General features: G+C 43.2%; 1 protein-coding gene across 6 annotated transcripts in view; it reads right to left on the reverse strand.

The window, feature by feature from the left end:
- Window positions 1-20,049, reverse strand: part of HECW1 (HECT, C2 and WW domain containing E3 ubiquitin protein ligase 1) — a 422,849-nt gene that overhangs the window by 91,685 nt on the left and 311,115 nt on the right. For 5 of the 6 annotated variants that reach the window (XM_045494336.1, XM_045494331.1, XM_045494332.1 and 2 more), the window contains 3 exons: window positions 17,332-18,669; window positions 12,149-12,250; window positions 7,469-7,619 (listed from right to left, as the gene is read on the reverse strand). In XM_045494336.1, the coding sequence (XP_045350292.1) occupies window positions 7,469-7,619; window positions 12,149-12,250; window positions 17,332-18,669 (1,591 nt within the window). The remainder of the gene's footprint in view (window positions 1-7,468; window positions 7,620-12,148; window positions 12,251-17,331; window positions 18,670-20,049) is intronic. The other variant, XM_045494334.1, reaches the window with a different exon arrangement.

Below are 20,049 nucleotides of genomic sequence, written 5' to 3' on the forward strand. Positions count from 1 at the left end.
AATTAAACAAAACCAGGCTAAGTCCAAAATAATGGTACGGGAAGTAATTTAAATGTTATGACTAAGATATCACATTACCTTTACGTTATTGTGACAAGTCTACAAGCCAGAATAACAGTCCTGCTCACTTACTTTTCTCCGACAGGTAACTGATACCACGGGCAGGGATTGTGGAAATATTAAATGTTAGACACATGCTGGCTGACAAATGAATGTTTTCTGCTGATTTGAAGGCTCATTTTATTTTTCTTCCCCAGTTGGGGATTCAGTCAGTTGGCAGTTGGCCAGGTACTTACTAAATATTTACTAACTCTTCCAATATGCCCAGGCTGTATCCTGGACTTTTAGATCAAAGTCAGGATGAGAATAGGATATCACCCTCTGAACATACACAGTCAAGACAGGACAAGGAGGGGGATAGGATATACGCCATGACTCTAGCAACGTGAATTAACTGTCCTGATGTGTAAGACATAGATGCGGAAACACCTAGCTGCATGTATATATATATATATGTGTATGTGTGTGTGTGTATATATATATATGTATGTATATATAAAATATATATGTGTGGGTGTGTATATATATATGTGTGTGTATATATATATTTTAATGTTTATATATTTATTTTGAGAGAGAGAGAGAGAGAGAGAGAGAAAATCCCAAGCAGGCTCTGGGCTGACAGTGCAGACCCTGATGCAGGACTCGATCCCACGAAGTGGGAGATCATGACCTGAGCCTAAATCAAGAGTTGGACACTTAACTGACAAAGCTACCCAGGCACCCCACCCAAGCTGTATATATTTTGAAGTCAGTGTGAACCTTTTGGGAAGCTTGTAAGGAAAGAACGTGGACTACCATGCACAGAAGGGTTCACCTGGGGGACTCTCAGATGCGTAGGGGTGGCATCAGGGTATGTGGTTCCCGGTTGGTAGTAAGGCATCAGGGGAGGGAGGGGAAGTGGGGAGTGCTGACAGGATGCCCTGGCCACAGTTTGAATGTGATTCTCTAGGCACAGAGTTGCCAACTTGACCTGTGTCTGAATCACCTGCAGCTTTGTTAAAGCACAGATTGCTGGTCCCCCCTCCCAGAATTTCTCGGATCCAGAAGGTCTGGGGAGGGAGGAGGCAAGAGTTTGCATTTCTAACTCATTCCCAGGTGATGCTGATGCTATTGGTCCAGGGACCAACTTTGAGAACCACTGATGTAGGGGCTGGCTAGCTGCTGAAAAAGAGAGAGAGGCTGAGCTATGCACTGAGGATGATGATGCCATCTGGGTGGGGAATCCATTGGAGGAGGAGAGTGTGAATTAGGGAAAGCAGCTGGGAACCAGCCACAGCAGCAGTCTAGGCTGGAGGTGCTAAAGGCTTGGACCTGGGCAAGGATGGTGGGTCATGGTGGCTCTGCAGGCATGCTGCTGGGTGGGGGGGCACCCACACACTGCAGGGATACTAAGATCTCCTACCTCTGCCCCCAAAATCCTCAGAGAAATTTCCTAAACCTCCCTGCCCCTGATAGCCTGAGCTGTGTAATTCACACTGTATTTTGTAGGCAGATGTCCAGCTGTGTTGTTCCCCTGCTCTCCTTCCTCCATGCCGGGTAGCCCCCGTTTCCTCCCCATATAACCTTTATTTTGCCTAATGTCTCAGCCTGCTGAGGCACATGACCAGGATTCAGCTTCCCTTTTCCTCAAGGCAGAGCAGGAATGGGAGAAAAAGCCAAATTCAAGAGAAATTTAGCCATAGAATTTGTGTGATTTTACAAGTAGACTCAACAGGACTTGGGGCCTGCCTGGATGTGGAGGTTGAAGACAGAGGACACAGTTGTGAAGGCAGGTGAAGGAGTCAACACTTAAGAGGAGGACAGGCAGGTGGGGAGGGATAATTTGGTGTGGATTTGGATATTTGACTTGGAGGTCGTTAAGATCATACAAGTGACAACAGCCAAGGGAACGTTGGTTGCTATATGAGTCTTGTGCCCAGGAAAGAGATACGAGGGTAGAGGAAGAGGCATGAAGAGGAAGAGAGAGAGAATCTGGGGAGCAGTGAATAACCAGGTCTCCAAATGCAGTCTAACATGGGGCGAGGTACCATTGTAGACAAGGTCTGTTGTGGCAGGGCTTCTGAAGACCAGTGACCTCTTTCCCTGACCTTAAAAAAGAATTTTTTTCTCAAGTGTGGTCTCTAGACCGAACACTTGGGAGAGAATCAGCTGAGTAACTGTTATAATCGCAGATATTGAAATAAAATTGAAATCTGCATTTCTAAGAAGTTCTTCAGGTAGCATTACCTACATCTACATTTAAGAATCACTGGTTGTTTCTTTACATTGTATTTTATCTAGAGAGGCTCAGCCACTCACTCCTGACACCTGTCAGAAGACACCTTCGCCTGTAGCAGTTACTGTGAGGTATTCCTGAGAAGGTCTCTAATAAGAAAACATGGAGGGGGCAGGAATGGGCAAAGAATTATACAGAGAAATACCCATGTTTATTTACCCCCTTGTGGGGAAGGTCAGGAAGGATAGCTGTCTGAGGTGTTCTCTTTGTTGGAACTCAGGGAGTGCCCCATGGTGGGAGTAAGTGTGCAACTTTGACCAGGGGAGGAATGGGGCCCGCCAAAGATCAAGGGAGCTGCTGTCGGGAGGATCCCCTAAATGACTCATGGCAGGTTGCATTTTCCAAAAATGGTTCAATAATATTTTTAGTCCCACATGCTCTTCTAGAACCTTCTAGACTCATCTCTTAAGAGGTAGAATCAATGTCCCCTCCCTTTGAGTCTGGGAAGATCGTGTGGCGACCTTGACTGACAATAATGTAAGTGACAGTTTGTAATGGAATGCTGTAGCCATGCTGTGAGGAAACCCAGGCTACACGGAAGTCCACATGTAGGTATTCTGGCTGACAGTCACAGCTGAGGTCCCAGCCAACAGCCAGCATTAACCTCCAGATATATGGGTCACCAGCCCCAGCCCACTCTTACTGCAACCATAAGATACCCCGAGAGAAAATGGCTTCACTGAACCCGGTCAACCATGAGAACAATGACAAGTAACAATAATGATAATAATAATGATGGTAGCAATAAATTATCATTGTTTTACACCACCAGGTTTGGGTGGTTTGTTACTCGGCAGTAGATACTCAGAACAGAGCTTAGACAAACAAAGTTGTAGCCTCACATTTCCTTCCCAAAGAGCAGTGACCACAGAAGAGAATTTTAATGAATAAATATGATCTCATTTGATGATGAAGATGTCAGTAATTTCACAACCTGCTGTGTCCTCAGTTGGACCTTGGTTGTCTTGTGCCTTACTGCCTCAAATTTCAGGTACCACCCTGATCTTTGCTGAAGTATAGGGGAAGTTTTGGGGAAGAAGGTCACTCAGCAGTTTGTGGAGGGATCACTCAGCAAGGGCAGGATGGCAGCCTTAGAGGCTTGCTCTGCTTTAAAGATGAGAGAGGGAGTCAGAAAGCAGGTTCTCTTACATTTCATCAAGAACCATCCTTCAGTGTCATCACTGACTTTTTTTTTTTTTTTCAGCAAAAGGCCAAATTTTATACAAAGAGTTTATGGAAATTGGTAAGAAAGACAACTGGAATATCTAATTTATAAATGAACAGCCCTCCCCTCACAGGCATACACAAAACCAAACAAGGAAAAAACCTTCCAAAACCAAGCCAAAGCAAACAAAACCCAAACGAAGCCCAAGAACATACAACTCTCAAGGGAGGAGCTACACTTGGTAAAAGAAAAGCTTAAGGAAACAAAAGTTGACCCTCCCTGTAAGAAGTGAAACTAAAGAAGAACCAAATACCAGGAGCACCTCTTAAGTCAACAAAAACATACCAACAGACAAGACGAAGTAAAGCTATTGTTGCTGGCATACTGAAACCGCGGAAACACTTTAAAAAACATTTAGGCATTGATATCAAATACCAAAACCACAGTGATCCCCCTTGGCCTGCTCTTTTGGGACTATAACCCCCAGGAAACATTCTACATAAGACAATACTAATATTTAACAGGACCTTTAGCCTCATCCAAAATAGTGATAAAAAGCAGCGAGGAAAACATCCAATAAAATGGCAAATTAACTAAAGTACATCCATTCATTGGAATACTACACAACCATCTAAATGATACTCTTAAGGCTATGTAGCAATAGGAAAATGCTTATAGTGTGGCAAGTGAAATGTGAATATAAAGCTAACTATATTTTATCATCACAACTATGCAAGCCCTGCGCATGTACACGGAGATTAAAGAGAGGTAAGATTTTTTTCAAAGGTCAACCTTGGGGTGGAAGAGTTATGTATACATCGGTTTTTTTTCCTATTTAAAAATTCCATTTCTCAATAATAGAAAAACTTCATCCAAATAACTAAAAAACCAACCTTAAGTGTATTATTTAAAATGCGAATATATACTTCTATCTTCTGTTTGCTCAATAAATATCTGTGAAGGTAAATTTAATTAATTCAGGATATTCTGAAAGTGTAAGAATTAACTAGAGAAACTGTCTTACACTGAGTCCTGTTAAACTCTGGCACCATCCCAGGCACTGGCAGGGATACAGAGAAGAATAAGATGGAAGGTAAAGACCGTGCTCGAGGCAGGCACGATCAGTCATAGGGTTGTAGTAGAGGTGACCACGGGCTCTGTTTGGAGGGTTCTGGGAAGATTTCCGGGACCACACGATGTTCTCATTGAGCCTTTGCAGAATGGAGACGGATACCAGGTGGAAGGCAGACAGTGAGGGACGTCTGTGCAGTAGGAGCATGTGGCAAAGCTATAAAGGCTAGGAAGGGTGGGCTAAGTTTGGGGAATGGCCAAGTTTGAGTGTGGTCACCATAGGCTGCTTTGTGCACTCTGCATTTCTCAGTGTGTGTCTCCTTGCACAAACACACCTGACTTTCACAATCATGCTGTCAGGAGTCCAGGGAAACCCCTTTGATGGGGTCCAGGGCAGACCACCTTAAAGTATGCCATTTTGGCATATTGATTATTTTGAATTAAAGTTACTTAAAAACCAGCCAGTGCAGAAGGACATTCTGACCCTTCTCTGTTCTCCTGAAAGCAGGAAATGAATTCGCCTTGTGAAGGGCACCCTTCCTGTACCTGGAGGCTGGAAGTCATCCTTATCACCAGGGATAGGGAATCAGGGTGGGGAAGACTGTGTAAACAAACCTTGTTACTCTTCACTAATTTATTACCCCAAGCTGAAACTTTTTTGTCTTGTCAATTCTTCACCCCCTGCCCCACCCCAAATGTTTCTTTCTCTAAAAGACATAAAAGCTGTCTGCTTTGGTCACTTCTTTGAGTCTCATATTTCTAGGAGCTCCCATCCATAAGAAATTAAGTTTGCTTTTCTCATGTTAATCTTATGTCAAGAACCTAGAAGTTTCCTTCCTTAGGAAGTTTTCCTCCCCTACATCTTCTTGCAACACTGACAATATTTCCGTTTTGCTGTGAGACAGTGATGGTTGTAAACTCCTCCCGATAACCAACTGCAGGTTATCAAAAACTGACCCCCGTGACTGATCACATCCGTGATGGGGAAAAGACTGGCAGTATACTTTCTGTGGCTGCTGTTATCATGCCAAATCACTAAAAAACCGTACATGCTTGAAAGTGATAGCTTAAGATAAGTGCTGAAGAGCCTGAATACTTATCTCAAGGTCATCTGACCTTTCCTTCTCTAAGTAGGCTTTTTCACAAGAAATAAGTACTTTCTCAAATCTTTAAATTCTTTTTCTTTTTATCTGTCCAGATGGATGCAGCAAAACACAACTTCCTGTTCCGCAAAGTCTGGCTGCCTCTCCCAGAGTGTTGGGCTCCATGGAGGGCACAGGAATTCACACATTAAAGCCTTCAGAACTTCTCTAGAGGCCTGATTCAGGATGGACTTGGACTAATTTTTATATTATAGAACAAGAACATGATGAACTTTCATGGATTTTTATGTCAGAGGTCAAGGTGCTTACTTCGCTTTGATTTATTATTTTCTTCTAGTGCTCAAACTGCACCTCTCATAGATATAGCCTGGTGATGCTCTCCCAATTTCAGCCTCTCTGTTCTGGCAAGACAGACCTAGAGACTATTTCTGCCTATGGAATGTCAACCCGGGCTCTACGTAAAATGAGCTTGCTGTGACCTCTACATTTTTATTTACAGGAGTTTGGTTGCAATCATCATGAAAGGACTCTCCCATGGAGTTTTGGTGCATTCATATCTAGTAAAACTGGGTTATCACAAGTTCCTCTTGTAATGTGTTTTCTTCCTGTGGGAATGACTGTAGAGAAATGCACTGCCAATGAAAATCCTTCCTGATTCTCATTTTGACTTTAAACGCTCGGCTACTGATGGAGAAAAAGTGGAAAGTGAATGTCTTCCCAATGCTCAAGCAATTAAAGAATCCTGATGATTTTTACCAAATCATGCTGCTCTGTGTACAACAGTAACTAGAAGTTCAAATTTTTTGTCTCCATGTATTTTTTCATAGGACTAAATTGTCCACTTTATTTTTCTGGCTGATACAGTTAATTTCCAAAGGAAATCTGCTATCAAGAGATGTGTCCCTCAAGCCCATGGGGTTCCTTATTCTTTATAATTCCTCCCAACCATTCCTATATTTCGTACTCATGAGATGGCATGTGGAGACAGGTGAAGTTTGCATTCCTGGCTACTAAAAGTATCCCAAAGCTGCAGTCTTGGCCTGAAGCAAGAGGTCATACGATGCTCATGCTAGCTTACAGCATGAGAGAAGTGTTATGTTGGGTCTCATTTACAGGTTAAAAACAAAATGGCATCTTTACAAGTTAAGTAAGGGTCTAGCTTTTAGACAAAACAATTCTCAAAAACTGTTTTTAAAGATTTCTTTTTCTAAGATGAAAGCTTTTTAGGAATTACTATTTCTGAGTATATAGCAATTAGGAGACCAGGGCAAACATGAATACAGTGATTTATAACAGGGTTTTTTTTTTTTGTCTCCAGGCAGCTTTTAATATTCTATGGAACCATCCTTGGCATGTTTTCAGCTGTTTGAGTTCTGGACCCTTTTGAGAGTCTCATATGGACCAGTCGGACAGAAAAACGTGCATCCATATATAATTTTGCATACAATTTCTGGAGGGTTCATGGAATAGGGGCACCCTCAGAAAATACTGGGCAGGGGGCGGGGGTTCTGGGGGCTGTTGGTTTAAGAACACCTCGTTTCAAGTATGTGCCATCAAGAAGTTCAGAGGATTGTCTATGCTTAAATGACATTCAGACTTTAGCTTGGCTCCTGCCACCAAATTCTGAGTCTAGCCTCCCAAGTACCTACTGTAAATGGTTTTCTTAAGATACATAATTACTTCCCAGTCTCCTCATACAATCTGAGCAGAAAAGTGTAAGAGGGGGCTTCTCTGGCTGCCACTCTCCTTTCCCAGTGCTTCACAGGGGCTCACTGCATGCTGATCACCAACCGCCTGTTGAGTTGCTCCATCTGCTGGATGGACCCTGATCTCCGCATCCCGTCGGGGGTGGCTGCTGCTGTCGGCCGCTGCCAGGTGGTCGTGCGGTTCACGTGGTCCACATAAAAGACCCGCCCGTGGCTGTCAATGCGAGCTTCCCAGTCTAGTGTGTAATAAAAAGGCAAAAATAAAAATCAAGGACAAACTATTGATTCATGTGAAACAGATACCACTTCCGTGTCTTCTGTGGGTAGAACTCCCTATTGGTTACTGGCTGAAGGCCAGACACTGCTGACAGCACCTGCCCTGACTTCTGAGGTACTGGTACTGAATTGGCATTCCAAAAGAGAGCCTACTGGACTCAGCCTCTCTGCTGGGCCATTTTAAACAGTAACTGTTTCCTCAAATATGACCTGTGTTAAAAAGTCTAACATTTTCTAAAGAGAAAGGCTGATATTTACTTTATTTCTTCCTTTAACAATTTCCATCATGTCAATCTTGTTGGCTACTCAACTTACAGCTGGAAGACTGGAAGCATCCTGCACTGAGAGTGCACAGTCTGATGCTGGAGAATCCTTTTTTTGCTAAATCTGAGGGACAGCAACTAGTGGGTGAGGGAATGATGGCCCTCATGTTCAAACCACCTTTAACTACAGTTCTAAGATACTGTACCTGAAACTTCAGAGGACCTCTATTCAATACTTAGCAACCTTGATTGATTGCCATTCCTCTTGAGAGGAAGAATGGACGGATTTGATCCCTTCAAACCATCCTTTTGACAAGTTGTAGGTTCACAGTGTATATTCAACCCACCTGTGGCTGCCAAATATCTCTTGACAAAACAAAACAAAACAAAACCAATAACGACTATTAACACACATCAAGCGCTTAAATACCTCTTTGTTGATAAATAACCATGGCAAACAGCAGAGGGAGCCCAAGACTAAGATAAATTCCTTTACTTCTCAGATTTCAAAACCAACAGACTAAAAGGTAGAAGCATGGATGATACACTACATAATACATATGGGGAGGTGTGTGGGTGGGTGGAAAAGTCCTCGAAACTGGGAGAGCTGGAAATAATACATACATATCTGAGCTTCACACACAAGAGCAATGTCTGCTGTACAGCAATGGGCAAAGCTTTTGGAGTCCACATGTGAAAACGTGCTGGAAATAACAGCTTCATGATAAAGTTATGCTGAAAAATGCATTTGATTAAAGAAGAAAAAGCAAAAATGGCTGCAAATGGAGGGAAACTATTCAGCTTTTTGAGTGAAAAAAGCAATAGCTTTTGGGAGTAGGTCAGATATTAACAATTCTATTGAAAAATGATTATTCAGGTAATGACATAGCAACTCTCAATTTTCTTAAGGAAAAAAAATCAATGTATTTGGTTTAATTTTGGTATTATATGTGCATGGTACATCTGTTTGTGAAGATTGTGGCTTATGTCTGACATTTACCTGAGGAATTGTCAAATAATGCCCAATGAAAACCAAAATACCAGAAAACACCAAATTTACCTTATCTAAGACAAACTGAAGGAAAATGCAGTCAGATTGTATAACTATATTCTAGGAGGTGTTGATTGAAATTGCTTACTATATAATCCAGCTCAACTGTTAGTTGTAAATGTTAATTAGCTCACTGATGAAATTGCGCATATGTGTAACTACTAGGTAGTTAATGTTGGAATTTCAGTGATTCCCAAATTAGTAGCAATTGGACACTTTTTTTCTTGAATTCAACATGACTGTCTTCCAACAAAGAATGAACATTAATCTTTGAAGAGTATTGTGGTCTCTAGTTCAATTAAACACACTCCTCCCAACACTCTCTAGGAGTGACACCATGCCAGGTCCCCTGGACACACTGCTGAGAAACTAATGCCTCCGCCCTCCAGGTTCCTACAGTAAAGGAAGGATTCCTTCAAAGACATGGCTCAAGTCTCAGAAATTTGCTAGGGAAAACATTAGAGAATAGTGCAGTGGTAATAACAGTTTCACTGTACAAGTTTCCATATTTCCAAATCTCCCGTGGAAAAGGATGGCAAGCCAGGTGGACAGGCCATCCTGTCAATATATTAAACAACAAATAGTGCTAATTGTAAATGCATAGTGCTAAGTTCTTACAAATATTCAGAAAGTAATAGCTAAGCGCACTTATAGATTATAAGTGTATTTTCTGGATTGCTTTGTAAAGAATTTACTTTCACATATTGTGTAAAGAAAGACAGAATTTCAGGCCTCAGCATGTCCTGATGGATTTAGGACTGTATTGTGCAAATAGAATTCTGCCAGTGATTACCTTCATGATGGTGGGGCAAGTTAGGGTCATTCATTTGTGACTGAGAGACCTATAAGATACAGAAGTATATCTTTTCCAAGAAGTCTAGGAACAATGTAGAGCCTAATAATGTATCATTTTTAGTTATTATACTAACAAAAGACTGTGAAACTGTTCCTCCCTCCTTTTTTTTTCTTTTTACTTTAACAAATGCAATACCATGTTTGTAGTCTAGGCCTTTCCCTTGAACTTCAGCCACATATCCAATTGCCTTCTTGACATCACTACCTGGATAACATCTCCAGTATAACTTGATCAAAACCACACTTCAGATCGTTCCCACCCAAACATGCTCTATCATCAGCCTTCCCTTCCCATGTCAGTTGAGGGCAACTCCATCCTTCTAGGTTAACATTTTTGAGGTCATTCTTGATTCCTATCTTTATCTCACACATCACATCACATCTGTCAACAAATCTACCTACAAAACATATGTCTAGAACTTGACCAGTCCTCACCACCTCCACTGCTCCCACCTGGGCCTAAGCCACCACTGCCTCTCACCTGGGCCACAGTGATAACCTTATGTTGGGTCTCATGCTTCTGTCCTTCCTCTTCAAAATTTAATGCCAACAGAGCAACCATAGAAACCTAAGTCAGAGAATGTCATTCCTTTTCTCTACATCTACAATGTTCCCCTTTTATTCAGAGTAAAAGCCGAAGCTTTTAAGTGATCTACAAGGCCCTCTGTGATCCGGTCCCTGATATCTCCCTGACCTTATCAGCCACTGCTTTCTTCCTTCCTAAATCCATTCCAGACACACTGTCTCCATGCTGTTCCCCAAACCTACCAGGAAGGCAGTTCTCTTTTCTCAGAAAGCTCTTCCTCCCCAAGGATAACCCTCTTACCTCCTCTAAGGCTAGCTTCAAATGTTGCCTCTCAATGAAGCCTACCTGACCACCTATTTAAAATGGCAAACCAGCCACCACCATATACTCCAAATTCCCCTTAGCATGCTCTGCTCATGCTCTGCCATAGCACTTATTACCATCTAACATGTTATACTATTGCCTCATTCACTCTTCTTATTATTCATAGGTCTCTGTCAGGCTAGACTATAAGATCCATGAGGGCAGGGATCTTTGGTCTGTTTTGTTTGCCTAAGATAGTACTTCACACAGAGTGAGCATTTAATGAATATTTGTTGAATGAATATCAGTAATGAAGTCATCCATGTACCATATGAGATTACCTAGAAAATTCTGTTGTAAGGCTTCACTATCAGCTTCTGTAATATTTTTCAGGGTTGCATGAACAGAGAATTGAAATATGTGAACTTGTTTTCATTATTGAAAGCAGCTTGTATAAAGCAATTCTCTGAAATATACTTACATTCAATTATTTACAAGGTTTGTGTACATAACTAGTTATTACTCTTGCATGGATTGGAAGTCAATTCATGCATACATGCATTGATAGGTTATTTATTGTGGGGAAAGTGTTCCTTCACTGGAGAGAACATGTTATAGATATTTTTACATAAGTGCTAAGTAGAAAGTATAGACACTGAAATTTTACTAGTCTTTTGTGGACTATCCATAAATCAATGTATAAATAAAGAAATCAGTTATCAAAAGTTAAAGAACATAATGTTTGCCTTGACCCCCCCCCCAAAACAAATACAGTGTTCTTTTAAATGTTTACATATTCAAGGTATTTATTGCTTTGTCAGTGATAAATTACAACTGAATAGGACAAGAATGGTGCAAATGCAAAATATATCACATTGTCAAGAATCGATGCATCAGGGAATAGGCATTTTTTCTTAGTTTTGCAGTTTTGCAGTTACCAGAAAATGATGTGGAATACCATCCCTAAAGATAATACGTATATATTTTTTTCTGGAAACCCCTAAGAACTACAGAAGAAATTTGAGACTGTCTCCTATTGATGGAAGTTAATAGTAAGGAAAACGCAAGTTCTTTCATTCTGCTGGGTGGAATGTTTTATTATATGGAGGTGCCTGTGGCACAATAGGCCCAATGGAGAACAACAGAATTATTCTATTTTGACCTGTGAACTTTTAAATATGAAATAGTAGAATTTAGGACTTAAAGATCAGGTACAGTTTGCAAGGACTAGTCAAGTCTTGTAAAGAAATACTCTCTGTTTCAGAAGGTGAGGGGGCACTGAAAATACTGGGTTATCTCTTCAAGACCACATACTGAAATCATTAGTCAAAAATGCCCCATTTTTATAGTAGTAGGTGCCATACTGATTTTTGATCACAGTGTGAAGTATGGAGTTGGGGAAGAGTTTGGATGTGTACATACAAGTTCATACTGACCTGTTTAGACTTGATAGGAAGAATTAAGACATAGATTTTAAAAACTAAAGCTTACTTGGTGGAAGAGGCTCATCGATTGTTGGGTAGTGATGATGTTCAGGCCTCAAGGAAGGAAGCTGGCTTACTGGCTGGGAATTATGGAGTATAGGACATTCACCTACGGACAAGATAGTCAAGACATTCAGATTCACTCATTGCTGCAGCAACTCCATCAAAAACGCATGACCGTAAAACAAACTAGTACAAGAAAAAAAAATCCCAGGATGGGCAATCTGTTTTTTATGTCAGTTTGCTACATTCACAGTAATTCATGAGAGAGGGAGTAGAGGGCACTTTTTTGTTTCAAACCCCAAAGAAAATAAACACTTTATGACTATGATCTGTACCACACAGACCAATATGTGGGGATCAGGGTCTGATTCTATAACCACCCGACTTTTCTTTGAAGGGAAGGTGGCATCAGACAGGGACACAAAAGAAAATGAGCAGAGCCTGACTCTAGCCCAGCTAAAGAAACAGGCCTGTCTGAGGGAAGTGTGGCATTTGCAAGGTCCCATAAAACTCGGTGAGCCAGTGTAAAACCATAGGTCCTTATCTGGATCGGTTTCATCACAGGGCTGCTAAGATGCTGTTTTTCAGGTTTTGTTTTTGGAATGAGATTCTTAGATGATGCCTTTCCAAGATGGGGCTGAGAAACTGGTGGGCCAAGAAGGCATATTCCTGTAGTATGGGAGTGTAGGGGCTGGGGTGGGGAGCCAAGCAGGTATGGAATCTTGTGATTGTTCCAGATTATCTTGAGGAAAAACCAGACAAGTCAGGGTGCTCTGGAAAGAGAAAAGGACAAGAGACGAAGGAAGTAGATAAGAGGCAGGAAGACTGAGACAGGAAAACTTGAAACACAGAAGTGGGATAGAAGGAAGAAAGACGGACATGGAGAGATTTTAGAAGTAGACATATCCACAGAATGCATGCCTCGATTATTATAGACATAGCCGATATTATTGTCATTCACACTTATAATAGACTGAGCAATGTCCTAAAATGATGTTCCTATCTCATGACGTCCTCAGGTCCTGGTAATACTGCATGAGAGTGGCTATGTGGAAGGCAGGCCAACTCACCAGCTGTTTGGGGCATATTATCAGAGGCAATTGCTCTTGACCTTTGGAGAGCTAGAAGGGCCACGAGACAGCCCCCATTCAGACTGGTATCCCTCCAGCTCACACGCTCATGGCTCTCTCAAAATAGCCCCTATTAGCCAGAGGACAAAGGTCAGGCCTTCTCCTTCCTCTGCCCTCCATGGCTGATGGAAATATCACGTGTTCCATTATCCCTTGAGTCAAAAAGGGTAGAAACTGAAAAACGGTGGTTAAGATCTTTATGGGATCTCACATTTCAAGACTTCCTAGAATGTCCATACATGGAAAGGATGGTAATTTCTTCTCATTCTGGATCCATAAAACTGATGAAATTAATTAGGAAGGAAGTTAGGCAGGTTGAATTTAGCAGTTTGATTCCTAGAGCTAACTGTAAAGCAAAAACAGAGATGTATTCAGGAACAACGGATCCTTTTAAATGTTAAGTATATAGCATGTTTTCTTGTGCAAACTTTGGTATGTGACTCAAATCCTGGGGTGGAGTCTCAGTGCACAACTCCTATGAACTGACTCCTGCTTCAGATAGGGGTTCTGTTTTTAGTGGATCTCACACTCATGTTTGTCGTTGTAGGTGTTTCGTGTCAGAAACTAAAAAGCAATGGCACAGTTGTTATGTCACCAACTGCTGCATTTTCAATTTGGTTTCTTAAAAAGAACAACAGACTTACCTCTTGTAATTAATTCAACCAATCAGGTTAATTACTCCTCCAAGCTAGTGGAAACATAATATTGCCGCTCGCTGGGGTTAATGGAGCTGACCCCGCCTGCTCGTGAAACCCAAGCAAATGCAATGATGTGACGGGCGCAGCTCAGCCTACTGAATGGATGGAGCGCACGAAAGAAGCAAGCGATTCTGTTCTGCAGAGGCCACGGCTCCACACACTCACCCTTGCCTCAAACACAAAGCAAGTGTTCAGAGCTGCTAGAATCCCTGAGAAGGAAACATACTCCACTTAAAAAGTTAGCCTCACTGCTTATCTGCTTGCAAGAACCCTCACTCAACGAGAGTCAAGCGCTTCATATGTATTATCTCATTTAATCCTTCCCACAACCCTTTGAAATAGATTCTACCTCTGCACCCATTTCAGACAAGGGCATAGAGCACTCAGGTAACTCGGCTTGGGTATCACAGTCAGAAAGTGGCGGGGCTGAATTAAACCCAGGAGGCCTGACTCCAGGGCCCGAGCTCAAATCACAACTTTATATTGCTCTTTTCATTCGATCTGCGGACAGTTTTTTAAAAAAGTATTTTATGTTGAGGTTAAAAAGGAGGTTTTCACAGAGGGGAAAAAAAAGCAAAAAATAGATACAGAACACATCTTCCCAAAATTGCTGCAGATGCAGTTTTGCGGGCATGGGTATGGTAAGTCTACCTTTGCTAAGTTAACTGAAAGAATTTGCAATCTTAGAAGTCACAGTAAAGGGGCACCAGTGATTCTTGTGGAAGAAGATTCTTGTGCAAATATCGGGTGGGTTGTGGTGAAGCCCTGCTTTCTCAGAGCATGTGCCAGTGAGGGACAGAGCCACATCACTGACACAGGTAGCTCAGGGGCTCACTGCTGACAGGGGAGAAGATGGGCTGTGAAGTCACGCGCCAACATATGCCCAGCCTTCGTGAGATTGACAGTCTCAGGAATCTTCGGATTGCCCCTTGCAACCACCTGAGTGAAGCCTATAGGTGCTTCTTAACCTCTTCTGAGTTTATAGTCTGCAGAATTCAGGAATTCAGAAATGTCTTTAGAAAACTTCCCTGCAAAGACTTCCACTAGGTCTCTGAAATGCTTTCCTGTCCTTTCTGTTAAAGAGGAGTTTTCCCCCATTGGGCTGTTAGTCCCTCAAAGGCATGGGCAGTGTTTTGTTTTGTTTGTTTTGTTTTGTTTTTGTTTTCATAATGCCTTTATATATGAAGACAATTGTTTACTGAGCCAATTTTCAACTAATCATATGTAGGTTGTCTCCCAACACAGCAGTCAAAATATATACCATAGGCTGCAGCAGGCTGACAAACTACGAATCTGGCCTTGTTTTTATATGGCTCTGAGCTAGGTAAAACTGTTAAAAAAAAAAAAAAAAAAAAAAAGAGTAGCCTTTGGTGAGAAGAGTTGCTTAATTTTATCTCTTGATCTACAAAGCCTGAAATATTTATTGTCTGGCTCTTTATAAAAAAAGTTTGCCGACCTCTGGACTAAAATATCCCTGCCAGCTCCTAGTTGCCCCGTTTATGTGTGTATCCCCAAATCTCCTTATACTATACTTATTTTTAATTGTTAATAATTACTGAGCACCTTTCACACGTTCTGACACTGATCCATCTCCCTGTGCTCAGCACATAGCATCTGGCCCAGAACAAAGGGACTCGAAACATCCACATTAAAGAAAGGAATTGTCTGTCCCGTTTTCAATTGTGCCTTTTCCTATTCTATGCCACTATGGTTTCCTCTCTGTGTTTCTCTTTCTTTTCCAGTCTCCTCGCACTTCTCCTTAGCCCATGTACCACTTTCTGAAATGTAGAATTGGGCATTGCTAAATACTCAGGATGAATTTTTGTGCTCACTTTGGTTCCTATAAAAATTTATAGGTGTCAGGAATTTGTGTAGGTGCCAAGAATGAAACATAAAGAAAATATAGTTCTGGCCCTTGATGAGCTTACAATCTAGAGACAATACCACCACCTTTGTTTGGAAGCTAATATAAGCAGTAGAACAGAAAAATAGCAGAATCTATATTTTTTGCTCTTAAAACAACTGAATTATTTAATATTATTTTGTGCCCTTTGAATTATTTCCCCCATGTCACTGTCACTTGACTGGAAAATGGTTCCCAATTCTGGATAAAGAAATGTGAGTTAATTTTACATACGATTCCACAGGCATGACTAAAAAGAAACATCTTGAGTTAAAATACTGAATACATTTTAAACCTGAAGGTGGCAGCTTTTAGGTTAGAATCCCACTTGAAACAAAGCAATTTACGAATTCCTGTTATTTTTCCTTCCATTAGCCAAAATAGCCAAAACAAAACAAAACTAACAAAAAACAACAAAAAACAAAACCGTAATTAATTACGATAGCTTTGTAATGTAGTTTGAAATCAGGGAGTATGATGCCTCCAGCTTTGTTCTTCTTTCTCAAGATTGCTTTGGCTATTGGGGGTCTTTCATGGTTCCATATAAATTATAGGGTTGTTTGTTCTATTTTCGTGAAACATGCCATCAGAATTTTGATAGGGATTGCATGGAATCTTGCAATCTTGCAATAATACTGCTTTGGGTAGCATGGACATTTTAACAATATCGATTCATCCAATCCATCGGTATGGAATACCTTTCCATTTATTTGTGTCTTCATCAATTTCTTTCATTACTGTCTTGTAGTTTTTCAAGAGAACAGGGAAGAGATTGATGGTTGCTGGGGGGAGTGGGGGTGAGAGAAATGGGTGAACTGTTTTTGTTTTTGGATTGAATAATAGTAAAAAAACAAAACAAAAACAAAACAAAAAAACAAAACCAACAATAACGAGAACTGAGCAGACAGAAATAATGACAAATATATGTAAGCTATACATATCCATATGTACACAGGCTAAGTTAAATTCTAAAGCAGAGGTAAAATCAATGTTCTTTCAATTTATATTAACATTTATTGCTAATCTTCAGTATGTTTTGGGAAGTGAGCAGGTATTTATACATTATCCACTGAATGTTGATGAATATTTTCTGCTTATATCATGAGATACTCCTGTTGGTGCTCTGGTCACTGTCAAAACTAGAAAGGTAACATGTACACTAACCAGTTCTAACGATTAGTTAAAACAGAGATGCACACATACAAGTGCACACTCACATGAGTGTGCTAGTTGTGATTCTTGGTGTCTACCTGGGAGGTGGTGGATGTCTGCTCTTCACAGTCACGAATACTTACATACACATATACACATGCACACATACATGTACAGGACAGGCGTACATTGCCCCAGCAACCCCACTGGAGACTGATCCTCTCACTTGTTTTTAAACCATGTTGGTGAGACCTGTGTCCCCCTGCTGGTCCTATTCTCACTCTGATCAGGTTTGAGGTCTAACCTTCTCTCCGATTGCTTGGCCCTGCCACGGGGGATTCCAGACCTTCCACGGTTCTTGCCACGCTGGCGGCGGGGGCGGCCAGCTCGTCGTGCCACGGCCCGGCGCCATTTGCCGACTCCGGGTCCAGCTCCGGGCTCTGTACCGAGTCGGGCACAGATTCGAATGCACTGTTCTCCTCCTCCTCATCGTCTTGCGACGAGAAGACGGTGCTCTCAGAGATCTTGGCGCTGTCCACGGAGGAGAAGCGGGTGTGGCTGGCGAACCTGCTGCCGTTGTAACAGGAGGGGCTATAGCAGGAGGCGCTGTAGCAGGAGCTGCTGTAGCAGGACGTGCTGTAGCACGAGGAGCTGTAGCAGGAGGGGCTGCAGCAGGACGTGTCACAGCCCTCGCAGCTGTGGTCCCCGCCCTGCCGGGGACTCGAGTCGCTCTCACTCCCTGTGCTGGGGAGCGTGTCGCCGTCCGGGCCCAGGCCGTTGGTCAGGCCGGAGTGGCCGGGGGTCGCCGTGCCTGGAGTAGCCCCCTCGAGTTCCTCCCCATCCTCTTCGAGGGGAGGCGGCGCGGCAGCTAGCGTGTCCACCTCGCTGAGCCCGTCCTTCTCCGACGCGTCCTGGAGGGTGGCCTCCTCCTCCGCGCCGTCGTCGCTCGCGGCGCCGCCGCCCTGGGCGGAGGGCATGCTGTGCAGCAGGGTGTGGATGCGGATGTAGTGTGTCCGCGGGGTCTCGGGGTCTCCGCAGGCGGACGCGATCACCGTCTCCAGCTCGGACACCGGCAAGGAGCACGGCCTGCTTTTCCTCTTCACCGAGGCCCGCAGCTGCAGCCTGTCCTCCCCCTGCCCCAGGGCGGACACGTCGCCCTCCTCCTCCTCCGCCTGCTCCTTCTCCTCCTCTCCCCCCGCCCGGCTCTCTGTGGCCTCTTCCTCTGCCTCGGGCTCCCCGGTGCCGCCCGGGCCTTCGCTGTCCTCCAGCAGCCCCGGTGGGGGCACCTCCCCACCCAGCTCCAGCCGCTCCGCCAGTTCTTCCGCACTCAGGGCGGGCTCGGCGTCCTCACGCCCCGGGCCCAGAAGCTCCCCAGCCCCGTCAGGTCCCACAGAGCCCGCGCCGTCGTCTCCTGCCTCGTTGGTACCTGCCGCTTCCTCAACCGGTTCGGCCAGCTCCAGGCTCCCGTTCCCGGCAGCGTCCCCGGCGCTGCCCTGGCTCGGCGGCTCGGGCTTGGAGACCCTGGGGAGCTCCGGTGCCTCGCCGGGAGGCTCCCCGCGGCTGCTGGCCAACAGGCTGTTCATGGGGCTGTCCTGAATGTCCGCGGACTCAGGCTCGGCGCTGAGGGACATCTCCTCATCATCTGCGGGCGAGAAGAAAATGTCATTTCTTCCAGAAGAGCGCATTGTGGGTTTAGTGTATTAGTGTACTCTGCCGGCCATGTAAGCCATCCTAAGGGATTTCTGCGTGAGGATATTGGATGTAGGGTGGATGAAGGTTTCTCATAGGCCAAAGCTCTGCTAAAAACATCTGTAAGGACTTCTTCTGTTAATGACAATTTGCTGTCATGATATATTTCAGAATTCTGTTTCCAGGGAATTCATAGTTTTGGTTAAAATATCCAAAGCCTAGAACTACCCAGTTCCCGGCACATAGCGGGTGCTCAACAATGTTGGCTTGGCGGAAGACTGCGGAGAAGCCGTGTTGGGGGGTGGGGGGGTGGTTAGAGGGTCTTGCGCATGGCAGTAAGGTTAATACTTGTTCAGAGTGTTTCCTCTGGCTGGGTCCACCAGGTGGCAGAATGGGAAAGCTGGGTTTTTAGCAACTACAGAGAAGAAAATGGCTAGTTTGATGGGAGCAACCACAGTCCTTCGGTAGCTCAGACCCGGAGGCCTCCAATATTTGGAGGTTATTGCAATGGAAAATAAACAAGTCTCCACATCAAGCAACCATTTAAGGAGCAGCAATCACTGTTTAGTTCTCCTTCCTCCCAGGTGCTTTATCTATTGGATCCCCAGCCCAGTGTGAACTTCCCATTTCAAAAGCACTAGTGCAATTGACTCATTCAAGAGGAATGATCTCTCTTGGTGAGCCATAGGCCCTCTTTTTTTGCTACAGTGAGGGAAGAGTCAATTTTATTCTCAGGATGAAGAAAAGGCTGAGTGAAAGGACCAAACAGTCAGCATGTTTTCTTCCAATCTGCATTATATATTGGGCATAGACAAGTACAACAAGACTTTAATGAGCGGGCAGTGATAAACTCCAGACCCCGAGTTTTCAAAGCCTCATTAGCTTTAACAGCAACTCGTAAATGTGGCCCAGAAGGACTGGCTAATTCTCAGCATGATCTACACTTAGTATGGGAGTTCAGGAGAAGAGCTAAAGTGGAATTAGGAGGCAACTCATCATTCTTATTTGGAAATGTGTTTTGGCTTGAAAAACTGGACACTGGATGATTCTGAAATTTTCTGTCCAACTTATTTTTTTCATTGTGATAAATCCATTGGATAATAATAGTTTTTCAATAATATGACATGTATCACATTCATTCATTTTCTCATCCATTCATTCATTCATGTATGTAATGATTAAGTATCTATTGAGCACCTCCTATGTGGGTGCTGGAAGTAAAATGATAAATCAGACATGGCTCCATACCCACGTTGGCCTCATTGTCAATTCCCACTCCACTGTCTAACCCTCTACCTTTGGGTCACCAGAATGAAGAGGAGCCTCTCAATCA

Source organism: Leopardus geoffroyi, chromosome A2 (genome assembly GCF_018350155.1).
Source record: "Leopardus geoffroyi isolate Oge1 chromosome A2, O.geoffroyi_Oge1_pat1.0, whole genome shotgun sequence".
NCBI classification, from domain to species: Eukaryota; Metazoa; Chordata; class Mammalia; order Carnivora; family Felidae; genus Leopardus; species Leopardus geoffroyi.